Source organism: Haemaphysalis longicornis, unplaced genomic scaffold, assembly GCF_048455015.1.
Source record: "Haemaphysalis longicornis isolate Haplotype H1 unplaced genomic scaffold, Haemaphysalis longicornis Haplotype H1 scaffold_3, whole genome shotgun sequence".
NCBI lineage: Eukaryota > Metazoa > Arthropoda > Arachnida > Ixodida > Ixodidae > Haemaphysalis > Haemaphysalis longicornis.
This window is the reverse complement of record NW_027526335.1, coordinates 87,153,075-87,170,700: the sequence shown is the minus strand read 5'-3', so window position 1 is coordinate 87,170,700 and position 17,626 is coordinate 87,153,075. Positions and strand designations below refer to the sequence as shown.

General features: G+C 48.4%; 1 protein-coding gene across 1 annotated transcript in view; it reads left to right on the top strand.

The window, feature by feature from the left end:
* Nucleotides 1-10,349: 10,349 nt before the first annotated feature.
* Nucleotides 10,350-17,626, top strand: part of LOC144175313 (prominin-1-like) — a 55,884-nt gene continuing 48,607 nt past the window's right edge. Inside the window, exons 1-5 of the mRNA XM_077704395.1 lie at nucleotides 10,350-10,532; nucleotides 10,619-10,638; nucleotides 12,643-12,714; nucleotides 15,470-15,536; nucleotides 15,642-15,724. Coding sequence (XP_077560521.1) covers nucleotides 10,457-10,532; nucleotides 10,619-10,638; nucleotides 12,643-12,714; nucleotides 15,470-15,536; nucleotides 15,642-15,724 — 318 coding nt within the window. The 5' untranslated portion in view covers nucleotides 10,350-10,456. The remainder of the gene's footprint in view (nucleotides 10,533-10,618; nucleotides 10,639-12,642; nucleotides 12,715-15,469; nucleotides 15,537-15,641; nucleotides 15,725-17,626) is intronic.

The following is a 17,626-nucleotide window of genomic DNA, read 5'->3' as shown; positions in this document are numbered from 1 at the left end:
GGATTGCGTCCCTTGTCCATGTGGCGGGGAATGGGTGCTACGGTAATATGTTAGAGTATTTTGTTGTCTAGAGGAGTCGTTTGAGGTCATGGCGGGGAGGGGGGGGGGGGGACGGGTATCCTAATGTTGGCAGATATGACGCCCTGTTGCAGTTTCGGAGAGGTTTGACGTTGGTGGCTGCGATAGATGTCAATTATGGATGTCAATTATATAAGAAATCGACGGGAGAACAGCAAGTTGCGCAAGTCGGGTGGTGCTAGTTGTGATCGGAAGACCCAAAGGTATCTGTGTCGCTTTGCGGATAAGAGCGTCAAGATTCCTTTCGAAGGTGCGCGTGAAGACGACGTACGGCGCTTGATAACGAATGCGTTCGATGAGTCCCCTGGAGCGTGTATATACATGGTGACACAGCGCATCATGTTAAGGATGGGTTCGGCCTGACGGAGAGTGTGTGGTACGGCCGAACCTCCTCTTCCATCAGATTTCATGTGAAGGCCTGGGACTTTCAAAGTTTTTTTCTGGGTGAATGGTGTTGTCGTAAGGAAGAAGGACAAAGTGAGGTAGGTTCCAATGACGAGAGTGCACACGGAGCAATGAAGTTTTCTCAGCCGAGCAAGCTAGACCGACAGTGTGAGCTGCTTGATCAACAGCTCTGAGGGCGACTTGAAGGGTGTCTTGAATGAATCCCGGACTGCCGTGATTGATCCAGGTAATGATATCGTCGGCATGCAGAGAGGAGGAGGGGAGGGAAAACTTTATTTGGTCCTGCAAGTAGTGATAATGAACCACTAAGCGGGCCGCTCCCACGTCGGGACCGAAAGGCCAAGCCTCACAGCCACGTCGTGAGCTTGCTGGACAGCCCAGAATTGTTCGTCCAGGTCCGGACTGCGAAGTGCAGCCTCCCACCTGGACGCGTCCTTGATAGCGGGATCTTCAATTCGCTCGCAAGACCAGAGCATGTGTTCCAGTGGGGCAAAATCACCACAGTCCATGCAATAAGGCTCCGTATACGTCTCAGGATAAAACATGTTGAGCCTCCATGGGCAAGGATAAGTGCCAGTCTGCAGTAAGCGTAATGTAAGTGCCTGAGAGTACTAGATTTCAGGGAAAGATATTAGAGCGCGGTGGTTATAAAGCATGGCGAGGTTAACTAATGTAGGAGAGAGGACTGCTCCCTGAGGAATGCCTCTCTATGGGTGAGGTACCGCGTCAACCTTGTGGTCGCTAATTTGTATGGTCAGGGTGAGATATTGAAGAAAGTCTCGGACGTAACTGTACATTTTCGAGCCGCAATTTGTATCTGCTAGTTCTGAGAGCATAGCGTAGTGATCCACATAGTCAAATGCCTTCATGAGGCCTATAGCGAGGATGGCTTTTAGCTGGGCTGAGCTGGGAGACTGAAAGATATCCTCGTAAATACGAAGCAGTGTGTCTTGAGTAGGCAGCTGTGAGCGATATCCAATCATAGAGTGAGGGAGTGCTTGGGTATCCTCTAGATGTTGCTAAAAGGCGATGGAGGCCCATACGCTCCATAACTTTGCCAACGTGAGAGGTCCGTGTTATGGGACGGAGATTAGGGGAGATCTAAAGGATTGCCGGGCTTCGGAATGAAGATCACGTGGCCCTTCTTCCACATGTCTCAGAGTGACATTTGTCCTGTCCACACGAGATTGATGACATGTAAGAGATGGTGTTGTTCAGCATCTTACATATTCCGAAGTAGGGCAATGGTTACCGAGTCGGGATGAGGATATTTGTTGCCTCTGCACGTATACGAAGGGCGATGCGAAGCTCAGCCAAAGTAAATCCCTCATCGATTTCGGGGTTTGGAGAGCCATGTATTTTAGAATATCGAGGTTGACACGCAGAAAGGATGTAGTTTCCCCATGGTGGCCAGCAGAGTGGTCTGGTCCTTGTGTTGACTGGTGAGGCGGTTCATCTTCCGCGTGGTCACAATCTTTGTGGTTTCGGGAATAATTAAAGCTTTGAGGGTGCGCCATGTCTTGCTAGTGCTCAGAGAGTTCTGCAGTTCAACGCAGATGGCATTCCAGTGTTCCCCGCGGAGGTGGTTCAAATATTCTTGAATGTGTTCAGTAAGCCAATTTATTCGGGCACGGAGTCGCGGTTTGTTTTGAAGCGGGTCCACCGCTTCAGGAAGAGGCTTGGGCGTCCCAACAGTGTGTCAACTCTATGTGAGGATTGAGCTCGTTCGCGGCAAAAACCTTGGTATGCATATCAAGAGCGTGCATGAGTTGCTGTGTTAGTTACGTCTGTGAAAGGGGGGTTGCAGCGCTGTTGTCGATATTTATACCAACCGGTGATGCGAACATACGTGCACTTGATTCATTTTGGAGAGACGGAAAGAGAGAGGCGTAGGAGGGCATGGTCACTGCTCATGTATTCCTGAGTGTGTTCCCAACGCAGAAGGAGAGCCGGTGTAGCGAAAGTGAGATCGGGGTTGTATTGTGTTTCACGGAATTGCCCACACGTGTTTCTTTTATGCCGTTACGTAGTGTGTACCCAGCTTCTTGTGCACAGTGCACACGGTGGCCTTTCTCGCATTCCCTGGTGTAGCCCCACGCAGAGTGTGGGGCATTGAAGTCACCGGCCGGGATATGCTGAAGGCGGCTTTTGGTTTCATAAGGATGGAACACTTCTTCAAGCTCCAGTAGAGCATTGCGGGGGGATCGTCGACGAGCACAGGGCCGCGAAGGTGAACGAGCAGGGGGGGAGCAGAGGCCCGCGCTTCAGAGGAATCGAAGCAGTGAGGCTATGGGCGGTATCATGCTCAAGAGTAGCCGTGAGGGTGCAGTGATCCAGCGTGGCAAGGCAGGGGCTCTGCTGAAACGTGACATATCCAGGTAGTGCAGCACAGGATTTAGTCCTGTCTTTTGAAAGAGAACGATGTCCGGTGGCTGAGTTTGTGACTGAAGCCATATGTGGAAGGCTTTAAGCTTGTTCTTGAAACAATGACAGTTGCATTGAAATATGAGTATGCGATCCGGCATGCTTATTCCGCGAGAGGTGACGGGGCTGGAAAGAGGGGATAAGCGGGCTTTAGTTGAGAGATAAAGCTGCTCTTCAAAGAGCCGATTGAACTGCGTAGAAAAGTGGGCAACATGGTCGGTGTATTTTTAATGTTTTTACAGGAAAAGGGCTTGCTGCTGGTTTATGAGGGAAAGTTGGTGGGTCAGCTGGTGTCGTAGATGGGATATTGCGGCACCAAACCTATGGGCGTATTCTTCCGTACGATTGTAGGGAGAAACGTAGTGGTACTTTGTTTTCATGAAAGGTTCACTGGGGCGGGCCGTGAGCCCCTGAACAGCGGCCGCGTTTGGTTGCCGGAGTCGAAGCCGGGGGAGGGAAGCACTATGCATGTGTACGTTGGGCGGAGAAGGGGAGCGCCATGAGAGCTTGTGGAGACACGACATTAGTGAAAAGAGTCACAGGGTCCCGAGGTCCGGTATCTTTGCAGTCTCTGGGATAATCGCGATCTCCGCGTATTTTCACTGCTCAGTCACCTTTCCCGCTTCCCCCACCTCGTTCATGAAGGTGGTTAGTTGTTCTATCGTGCGGACCGCTGACTGCGTATGACGGAGTTGCCAATCTCGCCACCAGCAAGGGCCGTGCTCTGGTTGGTGTACAAACCGCTACGTAGAAAGAAGCGTTGCGGGCCGCCCGGCAAATTCATCAGCGCCGGGTTACCGGCAAACTGACGGGCGGAAGCGCCGCCTACTTAAAGAAGTGAAGCAATAAAACCGAAGACAGGTGCGGAACAATACGCAATTCCGCATCTAGCTGTAACAGATTCTACTATATGGTATTACAAGGTTTAGACCACTTGGTACAGAAAAATGGATACCAAGATTTCATCCTGGGCTTATGCCTTTAACCAGAAAAAGAATTTCTATGCCTGCTTTTTTTTTCTCGAACGAATATTTCGTTTACTCGAATAATGAAGCGCAGGCGAGCCTTCAGTCAACTTCTCCCCCAATTGCTCCTGATCTTGCAGCCGCGCCAGGCTCTTCTCCGCACCTCCAACTGGAACGTGCTAGGCATTCTCACCAAAAGCTCTGCGCCGAAAAGACTCTGCCTGGTTACCTGTTAGTGCAACGCGCCTCTAGTATCCTGCGCAGAAATCTGTTTAGGCTGTCGCTAATACTTCCTTTACTCCTGCCACACTGGAGAAATGGTTGCACTGGGACTCTTCAGCTTGGACCGTACTGTCCCTCAAACATTTAACCTGCGCACCTTAACGTGACTCCTTCCGTCGTGCTGTCCCTATCAATTCGTCTCCTGATGCTTCCTCCTTTACAAAGACCCTAATTTTCTGGTTCTAGGTGCTTTTAAAGAGTGGCCCGGCAAGGGGCGTATGAGCTATCCCACATCCCACGGTAACAGGCGTCTCACCCAACCAGCCCCATTCATGATTATCGGATCGCCACCTGCTCGCCCCTTCCTCTCCTTCCCCAACTAGGACCAATTCGGCCACCCCAATCTCAATAAAAATGATCCAAATCAGTTATGTTCGAGCAAGCGTGCGTCATTTCGCAATGTCATCATAGTCATGACGGCATCCTCCTCACTAGTCGAGGGATGGCCTGGTCTTCACTATACGGCGCAACTGTGCGGTATAATGAAGGGAATCGCGGTGCTGCTCATTGAGGCTGCTCACTGAATCACGATCATGCTCCTCCTGTGCGACTGATGATATTGAAGCTCTTTCCCCCGCGGGGCGTGAGATGGTCCTCACGTTAGTGATTGAAGGCGGTGCGTGCGTGCGTGCGTGCGTGCGTGCGTGCGTGCGTGTGCGTGCGTGCGTGCTTGCGCGTGCGTGTGGGTGTCCGGCCAAGTCTCATTGCAACTGAGTGTATTTTTTCAGGTATACAAATATCCCCACCGGTCCGTTGTCAGATATTTCGTATCTTGTCGGGTCTTGAGAAGTGTGTCTTGACGCCTGTAGCCATTCAAGAACTGCTCTTTGAAGTGAAAAGTTTGTGAACGTGAACCAACGGGTGGCGTCGTAATTCGGGCGTGCGAGCATGAATTTCCCTCTAGACGCATGACTCGACAGCGTATATATTTTTGAGCTACAGCATTGCGGAAGCGAGTTGATCTTGATTGGAAACACGTTGGCACAACGCATCCATTTCTGTCACCGTTTCCTTAATTGGGTGCGCTGTCAGAAGATATGGGGAGTCGACTCAAGCGAGCAAACAACCCCTCCGAATCTACAGAGCACAGGTGACGAAGGGGGTGGCCGTCTGATGTGCGGCTTTCGCCGACCAGAGCGGTAAAAATGAGTCAGAGACTTGAACGAAAACAAAAACACAAATACTTATATTTAGACAGGCAAAACACTGTACAAGCACGAGGACAGGTAACGTAACGAGAGACAACTTAGATCGCATACCAATGCGGGAAACAGTTCAAATTGGACAAAATGATACAATCAGGAGCGTTAACAAATACATATTACGAAGTTGAGCAGTTAACAATAAAAAAAAAAAAAAACGAACAGTTCGATGCATATGAGAGACAGAGTCCCACAATATTCACCGACCGGGCCGGACGATGCACCACTGTCGGATGCGATTCGGCTACCTGAGAAGCGTGGCTTCGTCGTAGGCCAGGCCTTCCGAGACGATCACGGTTATTCGACGCCCGGGAGTACGTTGGAGTCCTCCAGGGCGCGAGTCACCGATGGCGTGGTGCACAAACTGGCAGATGCCGTTGTCACATCACGATGTCCAAACGTAGCTGGTGTGTGTGTGGTTATATATATAAGTGAAGTGGGAGGAAGCCACCCGGTAACTGTCTATCTTAGGATGACACCTCAACCGGGAGGAGAATAATGAGAGGATAGGGAGGGAAGGAGGTGAGAGAGAAGTAAAGGATAGTGTATTTATAGAGGAATGAGGAGGGGGGTTGGGAGGGGGAGGGGAGAAACGTAGCTGGTTTGCTTAGTCGCGGCTTCGCTTTTTATAACTGTGCCGGCGCGGAGAGAGAGGGCACAACAGACAACGAACCGCCGCCGTCGACCGAACAGCTTCCCTCTTTCTCCCTTGTGGAATCATCGGCGCGCTTTAGCACTGGCAAGGCCACGCGCGCCCCCTCGAAAGAACTCGAAGCTTCGGTGAAAGCTGAGCGGCGGAGCTTTTATTTTGGTATTTTCTTGCCGGAAAGCCAATGAGTGATCGCGTTACCGCCTCTTCGTTCGAGAGAGTTCCAGCATTTTCTCGAGGCGAATAGAACCGAACTGAATGAATCGGACGACTTTAACAGGAATTAGGCGCTGTACAACAAAATGAAAAAAATTATACGGTACTTTTTTAGGCGTCGTACGCTCGAGTTTGCGACAATTTCCAATGTGAAAAATTTTGTTCATGCACATGTGTTTTCGTTTTCTTATTTTGGTTATCTCAGAGATCAATTTTTGGAGGGAGGGGGAGGGAGAATCGAACGTAGAACGTGCGTCAGAGATAGGCAGAGATAGTCAGAGATAGGAGCGAACGGCTCAGAATGCAGTCGAACCTTTTAGCTTTTCGCTATAAGTAACACATCGGTCAGGTAGCGGGAACTGTTGAGCAGGACGTAAGCATACGACGAAAAGAAAACGGAAGCTTGAAAAAATTCCGTTAGACTGGCGCAACAACTTCTGTACTTAACGTGAAGAACTCAAGGCAAGCGTTAACAATGGTTAACCCCAGAGGTTTGTAGGTATACACTTTTTTAAAGCAAATTAAACAACTCACTCAGATCAGAAATCGTGTGAAACAGATATAATTCGAAATCCCACCACCGTCCGCCAACCCACCCGTTCATACCCGTCCGTCTGTCTGCCCGTCCGTCCCTCCGTCCATATATCTGTCTGTCTGTCAGTCTGTCTGTCTGTCCGTCCATCCGTCCATATATCAGTCTGTCTGTCTGTCTGTCTGTCCGTCTGTCTGTCTGTCTGTCTGTCTGTCTGTCTGTCTGTCTGTCTGTCTGTCTGTCTGTCTGTCTGTCTGTCTGCCCGTACGTCCGTCCGTCCATATATCTGTCTGTCTGTCTGTCTGTCTGTCTGTCTGCCCGTCCGTCCGTCCATATATCTGTCTGTCTGTGCGCCCGTCCATACATCTGTCTGTCTGTCTGAATAAAAACTACAATCTGCCGAGGAAAGTAGATCTTAGTCAAAAGCGTGAGCACTGCAATAAGTGACGATCGATTAGCCTTAGAGCCTTACAGGGCTCTAACTCTCCCCCGCCCCCTTTTCTTGTGCCGCAGATTATGTACCATGTGGCTCTGGGGAAGCACAAGCTACTTCGCCGATGCCGTTGCCCGCAGCGACAAGATCGTTCAGCCATCAATAAACGAAGTGCGCGGCTATGTCCTCAGTACGGTGAGGGTGAGTTTCAAGGTGGCGGACGCAACCACGGAAGCAATGCCTTTTCGATTAGTTGATTCGGTGCGACTCTTCATTCACGTAGTTGCATGACAGGGATACGTAAGTTTACTTAACGCTGCCACTCGGCCCCGCAGTCTCCGTTCTGCCTCTGCAGTTGTAGTTGACTTCAAGCGCATCTTAGCGCACGTTTTGTGACGGTATTGTCAACGGCTGCACCGCAATCGCTAGACTTCTCGTTGCGCAGATGTTTGCGACTAGGGTGGGACGAAAAAAAAAAAATCACGCATCTCCACGAAGTGAATCATGACGAGTGGGTGAAGCACTGGGTATCGTTCTTACCGTAAATCACCCGTGTTATCGCCCTCTCGCGCATGGAAATGAGTGACAACGCGTGTGTACAGTAAAAACAATTCTAATTCAATCCAATCCGATACAATCCAAATCCAATCCAATCCAATGCTCCTCGCGCATGCGCAACACTGTGTACACGGACGGCAAGCCCAGGACAAAGCGAGGTCCTCAGGTGCTTCGCCCCTAAAAGCTTTGTCTGTCCGTGCTATAGCCGAAAGCGGCCGCGACGATGAAGACAGCGAAGCTGCAGGGACACCATGGCCTGCATTTTTCAGAGTGGAAAGGGGAAGGGAAAATGTGTTCTTCGGATCAAAGTCTGGCACACTAAATTATGCGTTCACCAAGAAGCAGTGCTGCACGCCAGTGGGATTTCTTTTTACATCGAAGCTGCGTGTGGCTTGGGTTCCGCGCATTTTTGTTCTCCCTCAGTAAAAACGCCACGAGAAAAAAGGCCTCGGGCGAGAGTCAACATCATTTATTTGTACCCTTAAGTCCTGGGCAGGGCGTTACAGTGAGGAGTGGTTGTGGGGTTTCATATAATGTACAGCAAAAAAAAAAAAAAAATGGAACGACCGAAAAAGTGAGCACGAAACTAAGAAATGCCATCCGCGTGCAGAAGTATGCAGTTCAAATGAGCGCAATTTATGCTACAGTTGGTTCCAGATCCTCATGATGCCGAGACAGAACAGAACAACAACAACAACAACAACAACAAAAAAAAAAGGACACAGATTCTAAATACTGAAGGAAACGAGCACATGCGCAAAAGCATACAGTTCAAAGGCGATATTCATTGAACGTACAAGGAAGCATATTAGGGGGCGTGATACAACGAATAAAGTATTGAGCCGCTGAGACATAATATAAGCGCAAAAAAAAAAAGGCAAAATGACATGCTCAGTGTACACAAAGGTATAGGATATGAGTGAATCTGTATATGCAGAGAAGTTGGCGGATAACGCTGATCTAAACAATCTGATATGGACACAAGCAAAATTACATGACAATGGGATGCTAAGATGATTCTAATCATCACGTTGAGTTTCATCTACTTTTAGGGGCGAAGCCCCTTAGTACCTCGCTTTGTCCGGGGCTTGGCGTCCGTGTACAGTGTTGCGCATGCGCGAAGAGCATTGGATTGGATTAGATTGGATTGGATTGTATCGGATTGGATTGGATTGGAATTGTATACACTGTACGCACGCGTTGTCACTCATTTACATGCGCCAGTGGGCAATGCCAGGGGTGATTTACGGTAAGAACGATCCCCATGCTTTCGCCCACTCGTCATGATTCCCTTCGTGGAGATGCGTGAATTTTTTATAATAGTTTGTTCACACTGAAGTTGCAAACGTTCCAGAATTCCGTCTGTTGTCAATACTTGACCGCCTGGGGAGGGAGTACGGTTACATAAGACGGCCGTAACTCGTGTTTTGCTGAAACTATCCCGAAACAAATATCGTGAGAATTAGCTGCTCAGCCGACTCTAACATCACAGATAACATTACATATCCACCAATTCAGATTTTCTGGTCGTCCATCCTCGCAGTAGTGTAGAGGGTCTACATTTCTTTTCCCCGTTTCATGACGAACTTCGCCCTTCTATTCCACAGGAACTGCAAGACGCACTTACACAGGTCAGAGAAAACAGGAGCGACGGATATAGGCGTATCCAGGAGGCCAACAAAGGTTTGTTTGCTACTAAATCATCATCATAATCATCATCCTGGTTGTGCCCACTGCAGGACGAAGGCCTCTCCCAAAGATCTCCAGCAATGTATATCGAGTGCAGCTGGTTGAGTCCCACCTTTCCCCCCAAATTTTCACAAGTCATCCCTCTATCGAATCCATGGCCGATTCCAGTCGCATTGCGGTCTATTGGCGGCCAGTCCGTTAAACGAATAGTGCACATGTTGTCACTCATGCGCATGAAGTGACCCGAATATGCATCCAAATGCATGTAAACGCAGATGCATCTAAATGCATCTGCTCAATTTATATACGTTAAAAATTGCCGGGCACACTGATCGCATTTACTTGTGAGCTAATTCTGTTCAAGTGAATGCTTCTCTTCGTAGGCTCACAGGTGGTCGCTGGACAATATATCTGGTTCCGTATAACGCCCAGGGTTGCCTGCAATTAAGTCGCACCAAATTCAGCGCTCAAAATCACCAGGCGCACGATGAAGATGAACATCCCCCGAATGCATAACTGCGAATCAGGGTGATCCTGCGTGAAGCGGTGATCATAGTGCCGCAAACCATGTATGGGTTTGTTTATTTATTGTTTGTTTTTACTGCCAGGCCACGCCTGGCTGTGTTATCTGGTGGTCCAAACGAAGCGGGTCTTACATTCTTTACTTTTATGCCGCATGGGCTATCACATTCAGATACGCAGACTGTTTCGCCCTAACGTCACTAGCCCAGAATAATCTTCTGTGATCTACAATGTTATAGATGTGAATCGACGTTCCCAGAAACACTTGCACCGAAAGATAAAAGCCTGCAGAGCAGACGCCGCGGCATTCATTCGACGACACTCGCCTGTGCTAGTCACTTTGTTGACCGCTGCTTCGCCGCTTCTGTATTCTTTTGAGTTGTTAGGGGAGCACAAGTTCGCTCCAATAAACTTGTTTCTCCTTCAAGACAACTGCGTCGTCCTTGGCTTCGTGACAATAGTGTCAACTTTGTTTCTCCGGGTGCAGAATACAGGCAGGAGATGGGAAAGCACTGCGAGGATATTTTTAAGACTGTCGGCCTTCCAACGCCATCCCAGCTCGACTCCCTCCAGGAATGTAAGTGACTCCGAGCATTCACCTCCTTCTCGCGACCTTACCATTCTTTCTACACATCTGTGCTTTTTTTCTCCGCCCCACCGCAGTTCTCAGTCAAGTCAAGCAGGTAAGTGAAAGCCATGCAGAGGCAATAACGGACTGCAGGCGGTATGTGCTGAGAAGTGTAGCCTGCATGTATATTACAGGAAAGGCAAACTTCTTAATTAAGAATGTCTTAGTGTCATCTATCTTCTCGTCGCACTCGTCGTCAAACTCCACATTGCTACCGTAATGATGACGCTTTTGACAACCCGCATTCTTGGGTGTAAAGACGGGCTAGTTGGTCCATACTGATGGCTCTTCGCGAGCACGCTAATACCATCAAATTCGTTACCGGTAGTAACCTTGCCACACATGTTGCTTCATGCGCGAACGAGCCCTCATGCGAGCCCTTGTTTGAGCAATGTCATGTCCTTAAGCGCTATGGTGACCAGAGACCACGCGAGATCTTTGAAGCTTTTTCGATGCACGAGCGAGCGGGCGCATGCGTCAGCAAACCATCAGTTGACTTGTTGCCCAAGTAGATAGCATTTCTAAAATCTTAACTATCTTCTTTTAGAGTTCTTTCTAGATTTTATTATACTGCCTGCGCGCAATAAAATTTATTCAGATGTTAGTCAGAGCCCGTGTTTGTCTCTTTCTAGTCTTCAATTCAGTTTCTTTGCGCTGTTTTTTGCCATCACCTTCTTGGGGTATCCGTTTCTGAAGGGACCGGCGCCTAGAAGCCACAGGTTATAGTAAGTGCATTGCCATTGTACAGGCCGTTTTCCAAAAGGATGCGCACCTGTCGCGACCTAAAGGTACACCAAGCCTCTCCTCTCCACGCAAGGGCTTCGCACGTGAAACCACGGCATCAAACAGCAGGTTACATTTAGCAGGGGATTCTCGAGGCGCTGTCGCTAGAATCCCGGTCGGCTACACAACCGTGCGCCCATCTCGCCTCGTGGTCAGTGATCGTTCCACAGTGCCATTAGGTCAAGGGCGAGAGACTCGGACCTCGTGATCTTGGCCAGCTTTGTGTCATTTCCATCTCGATCAATACGAGACGGAGGAATCCTTTCCAGTTCGTATACTGATCGAGCCAGAGAGGATTCCGGCTCGATCGGGATTCCAGCTCGGAATTCCAGCTCGATTCAGATTCCAGCTCGGGATTCCGGGATTCCAGCTCGATCCGGATCAGTATTCAGGATTCCGGCTCGATAATCCTCTTTTTTCCAGCCACGCATGGTGTACATAGATCTATGGATGTATAACCACTTCTGCAGTGGCATCAACACAATTGACGTCTCTAATGGCGTTGCACCGGGCAATTCTGGCCACGCAATAGAGGTCACGTTGCATACCGAAAGAAAGTGAGCCGAGGTTGAGGAAAACGGGTTTCGTTTAAACACTACCTGCTGCTGAATAAACAATGTGTCAGTTTTAATTTGGCTGGTTACTTGAGGTAAGGAATCGTTTGCGGCCTTCAGTTCTTATTGTAACGCGTCCTTATACGTGACCGCTCCTGCCAGGAGGAAAGAAACCTCACCCCCAATGTCCCCCGGTCTCCCGCGAATGGGCATCAGCGGCCCTGATCAACTGCTCGGGGCTGGAGTTCCAAAGGGCTCTAGCTCAACGGGCGAGAGCGGTGCCGGAAGGAGGTGCCGGAATAGGGACTGCACCTGTGCCGAGGTCTGCAGGCCCTAACTCTCCGATATTCTTATAAAACTTCTCAGACGCTCCGGCCCATTAAGACAACACGAACCAAGGATGTCTGTTTTGAGAACAAACTGGGCTGAGCGCCAGTGAAATTCACTACCGTGGCCATAGTTGTAATGTATTTGTCGACGCATCCACGCGCAGAGCAGGTTCGTGACAAACAGGTGATGTTTCTACCCGATCCACACCCTCCTTACGTAGTGCTTAGTGGACGAAAGAACGCTGTCATAATTGTCGCCACAACAAATGTGTTCTTCTCTAAAATGTCTGCGAATTATTTCCTATTGCATTACGCGGTCTAAAGAACCCCTTTGAGGTCAAATGAATGGCCTGAAGAATAGTTGTCTTGAATGCTTCATTTTCTCTCGCGCAGGAATGCAGCGGTGACGCGACTTGCACGAATAACGCCGATAAAGCGGAAAATGCCCGTGCTGCAATACTCAAAGTACGTATGCATGTCCACTAAAGTCACAGCTGAAGCGCAATTAGCTTGACGACGGAAGGTGTACAGTCTTCGTCAAAATGTTCTATTCTGGGCCAAAAATGCACAGGTCACGAAAATTTGAAAGTAAGTTACCTCTCGAGTGAAGCTGAACTTTTTTGTGCCCGAAAGGCAGAGAAAGCCCATTTATTTCCTACTGTCATAAAATAATTTTGTTGCCATTAAAATGTAGGCTTTGGTTTGAGTTTTGCGTGGCCCGGAAACCTTTGGCGTGGCCTAGAAAATTCTAACAAAGACTGTACATACGGCCTGCAGCTCCGGAGATGAAGTTTTTGAGCTTCTGCCAATCAGGACATGCTTCATATGAGGTGAAAATCCGGTAGCATGGCGAAAAAAATGGGGGCTTAAACGAACCTGGAAAGTGATTGGACCAAGCGAGCGGAGCTTGATCTTGTGACGTTTCAAATATCGCGCGCATGAATTTCGTGTACGCGAATGCGCATGAGAATTCTTGGTTCGCAGTGTTTTGTGCTACAGAATTCAGAATCAGATTGCAGGGTTCAATGCACCGAGAGAGAGAGAAAGAGCAAAATTAAAGCCGTTTCACTCAATGCTAAAGCTGACGGAAGTGCAGAGAAAGTGATTCGCTTGATGGGCTGTAGCGCCGTTATCCTCGCACCGGTACCACCCAAAAGCGATTCATATTTTCCCCCTCCGTAGTGCTCGCGCGCCCCTTGCCTGAAACAGCGCCAGCGGGAGTTCTGTTCTTTTTGTGCTCGCTTTTCCTCCCGCACGTGCCGGCGTTGCCCTGCCACTTTTTTCACTTACCTTTGCAAAAACCAACCCAACGAGCGTTCCCAACTAAATGAACTCGGGTGCTGCCGGTTAATTAGGTACATATATTTTGCGTCAAATGTACCTGCAGCTTTTTTTTTTTTTTTTTTCGCTAAACAACGGGAGGTTGTATGACAAGCGCCAGCTGTTCACGAGGCTTGAACGGTTATGACGATTTAAACCGCTTGGTTTTCGAAGCCTCTGCGGGACGCCCTACGACGGAACTCAGGGCTCTACTTGGGTCCGTTATCTCGCCGCACCGGCTGATTCCTGCGGTAGTTTGACATCGACCGTTACAGCGAGCACTTAAAAACTTTATTGGCTGAGGAAATGACCAAAAAGAATTGAAGTCCTTATGTTGGGGGTAGGCAAGAGCTGAACGTCTACCTCTCCAGGACGTCTTCTCCTTGAGTGAGGTGGGCAAGCTCATGGTGACCGTAGGCCTGTGCCTTTCGGCGATTTCTTCCGCCCTCTTGACCCGGCGTACCTTCTTTATTAAACGGGCTCATGAACTGAAACCCTTCCCGTTCCACCTTGGTGTTAATTAAATCATTGAAATGGATGTTTGGATTTAAAATTAAAAAAAAATGTAAAAAGGTAATTAAACGAGATAGTTACGCAGAAAATGACTCACTACAGAACAATGATAAATACAAAAGATCTAAAAGCTATTATCGCGTTATTTGACGCTGACTTTGTTTCTGCGTGTGTGTGAAATTGTGACAAAATATTTGAGGGGTTAGTATTGTTGAATATTAGCGTTAATTAGTATTGTCATTTCTTCTAAAATTTTTAATGTTTTTGTATGTTTTATTAGCTCTGGTTTCCTTCTTACAAGATAATGTTTATGGATATCTGTAGCGCCGGGTCGGAGCTGCGAAGCGAGGCCTCTCACCTCTCCTCAGAAGGGACTTAGGGGAGCTACACCTTTTCGCAACCGCTTTGCTTTTGGACGATGAAGCAAGCGGCCTGTAAAGGGTGCACCCCTGCAGACAGAGGCTTCTTGCGGGGAAGCAACATTTAATACTAAAGAGTACGTTATACTTAGGGTTGTTCGTTTTCTGGTTTTATATTTTATCACGAAAGTGTTTTATGCCGGTATACACCAAGATTTCGATGATGCAATATCCGTCACGGAAATGACGCCAGTACACCTTTGCCGAAGCGACCCGCCATCAGGATGTCGCTCGTCAAGCACCCCCACAAGACAGCCGCCGACACGCAAATCATGCTCAGCCGCAGATTTCGCTGCACATTTCACTTTCGTGTTTTACCGATTCCTATGACAGATGAATCAACCACTGTTTTATGTGTCCTCCGCGGTGGTTTCAGTCCTGAACGCTCTGTTACTTTATCCTACCTTGACTGGCACTGAAAAAAAAAAAAAAGGCTTGCTCTCTGACGGTGTTAGATTCATAAGCATGCATGCAGCAACATTTGACCACTTTGCCTACTTTGGAACAAACAAAAAACAAAAAGGAACAAGCACAGGATGGCGTAACCCCACGCGGTAACCGTCATTACAACAACACTAACATAACGGAAGATATTAAGGTTTTTTCAACTCCATCTGAAAGCGGCCGCCGCGACCGGGAATCGAACCCGCGTCCTTGGGCTCAGCAGCGCAACACCTTATCCACTGAGCCACCGCTGGTGGTACTACAAAATTCCAATTTGCCTGTGCGGAACGTACGCGAATGCGCATGGGGAACGAAGGTATTTGTATTCGCCGTTAGAAAATCGGGGCGCAGCTTCCAGCAACTACCGGCTCCAGCATCCGTCTAAAACCTCCCAATAAATGATAGCGACCGGCTGTCTGTCACTGAGAACGCGACCAGAGGCTAGTACTAGGTAGATGCGTTTTGCAACGCTACACTGCTGTGTACTGCATTGCTACTGTATGGCGTGATATATTTCTCCGCAGGAGATTGGGACCATTTTCCAAGATTTCGGAGCGAGTTTCAACCAGACGCTGATAGAATTCTATTTAGGTAAGTGTCAGCAGTAGGTTTAGACGAACACAAAAGGCCGTGTTGGGCCCTTGGTAAGCACCTCTGAAGCTGACGCTCTCTGACACCCGAACTTGTCCTTTTCAGGTCAACTCATACAGAACGAAATCCGCAATCTGGACTCGGGCGACCAACAGCGGATCAAAACGCTAAAGTTCCTACAGTCAGCCGTAAGTTCATGCGGGGCGATGCTTTTGGATTGCTGTTTAATTAGAACTGAATATAGAGGGGGATCGTATCCCTCTGACCGCAGTTGACCACTTATCAGCGATACAGTAATAAAACCGTCGGATATGCGGATGCTGAACAGCGTGGTACAGAAAACAGCATCTAAGAATCTAATATAATTCCAACGCCTAAACGAACTTCAAGGAATGAAAGCGGTGATTTTCCTGCGGCCTAAGTGATGATCACTGAATGTGCAGCAACAACAACGGCTGATTGAATTGGCAATGATTCTTCTTAGGAAGATTGGGAAGCAATGAAGCAGACACTCTAATATGTAAGGTACACTAGTAAGGGTGTATCACTGTGTCCTCCCCCTCGCGCCATCGTATGTCGCTGCGTATTTGTTTATTCAGTTTCAAAAGCATTAAAAAATAGTTCGCAATTGAAGCTAAAACAAAAATTGTGATGGAACAGCGGAGAAAATTGTCAGTTCTATGCCCTGCGCTAAGAATCGAAGCGCCCTTCGAATATTTTGCAAATCGGATACCTTAACAATTCAAAATACGAAGCAAATTCATCGTCGTCGTCATCATCATCATCATCATCAGGAGCAGCAGTAGCCTACATAGGTTCACTGCAGGACGAAGGAAGGAAGGCCTGTCCCATTGACCTTAAACCCCTCCAATCCTGCGCTGCTCGAGTCCGTTTTTTCGTTATTTCTTTATTTCGTCGTCGTATTTCGTTATTTCGTCGTAATTTCGTTATTTCGTCCCTTTATCCAGTTGCTGGCCTTCCCGTTCTTCTAGACCCGTCTCTAGATCTGTATCCACTGCCGCCCTGTTGTTCTTTCACCGTCCGCCGGTTGTCGTTTCGTCTCACTACATGACCTGCCCAAGTCTATTTATTTTTATTTATTTGAACTATGATATCATCTACTCGAGTTCGCTCCCTCATCCAAGAAGCTCGTTTCCTGTCCTCAAGTGTTGCTCCTATCATTATTCGTTCCATGGCCCATTGAGCTGACCTAATTGTTTGCTTTCATGTTGTTTAGCAAGGCGGCAAGTTTCCGCTCCATATGCGATCACCGGAAGGATGCATTGGTTGTACATTCTTCTTTTTAGTGATATAGGTGGCTTACTAACGATGAAGTAAATTATGCCGGTTATTATTGGATTTCAGTGCAGCACCCACGATTCACACACCCCCGAATAACAAACAGTGCAGAACTTACCTATTCCCTCTTCTTTCTCCGCCGTAGAATCGTTAACAGGGACGTAAGCTGGCACGCTCCCTCCTGTCCTCTATCCCGTTGCCGCTGCGCCCAATTACAGTTATTGAGCACGTGGTCGCGGGTTCGATTCCCGGCCGCGGCGGCCGCTTTTCTGATGGAGGCGAAAAGCAAAAACGCCCGTGTGTACGAGATTTCGGCGCACGATAAAGATCCCCAGGTGGTCAAAATTAATCCGGAGCCCTCCACTACGGCGTGCCTCATCGCCTGCGTTGCGTCGGCGCGTTAAACCCTACAATCAATCAATCAATCAATCAATCAATCAATCAATCAATCAATCAATCAATCAATCAATCAATCAATCAATCAATCAATCAATCAATCAATCAATTCCAGTTATAAGCACGGTTGACAAGCATGGCATACGAGCTCGGCTGCTGCTCGTATGCCGTCTCTGTGACACACGCACACGCGCACGCGCACGCACACGCCCACACACACACACGCAAACACGCGCGCACACGCGCACGCACACGCACACGTGTACAATAGTGGCCGTCAAAAAAACAAAAACAGTAGAGTTGAACGTTGACGCTAACGTTAGTGGGTTGACACGCAGAACTTTGTTATTCTTTGTTTTATTATCTCTTCTACTTTTGGTCACTTTGAATTACCA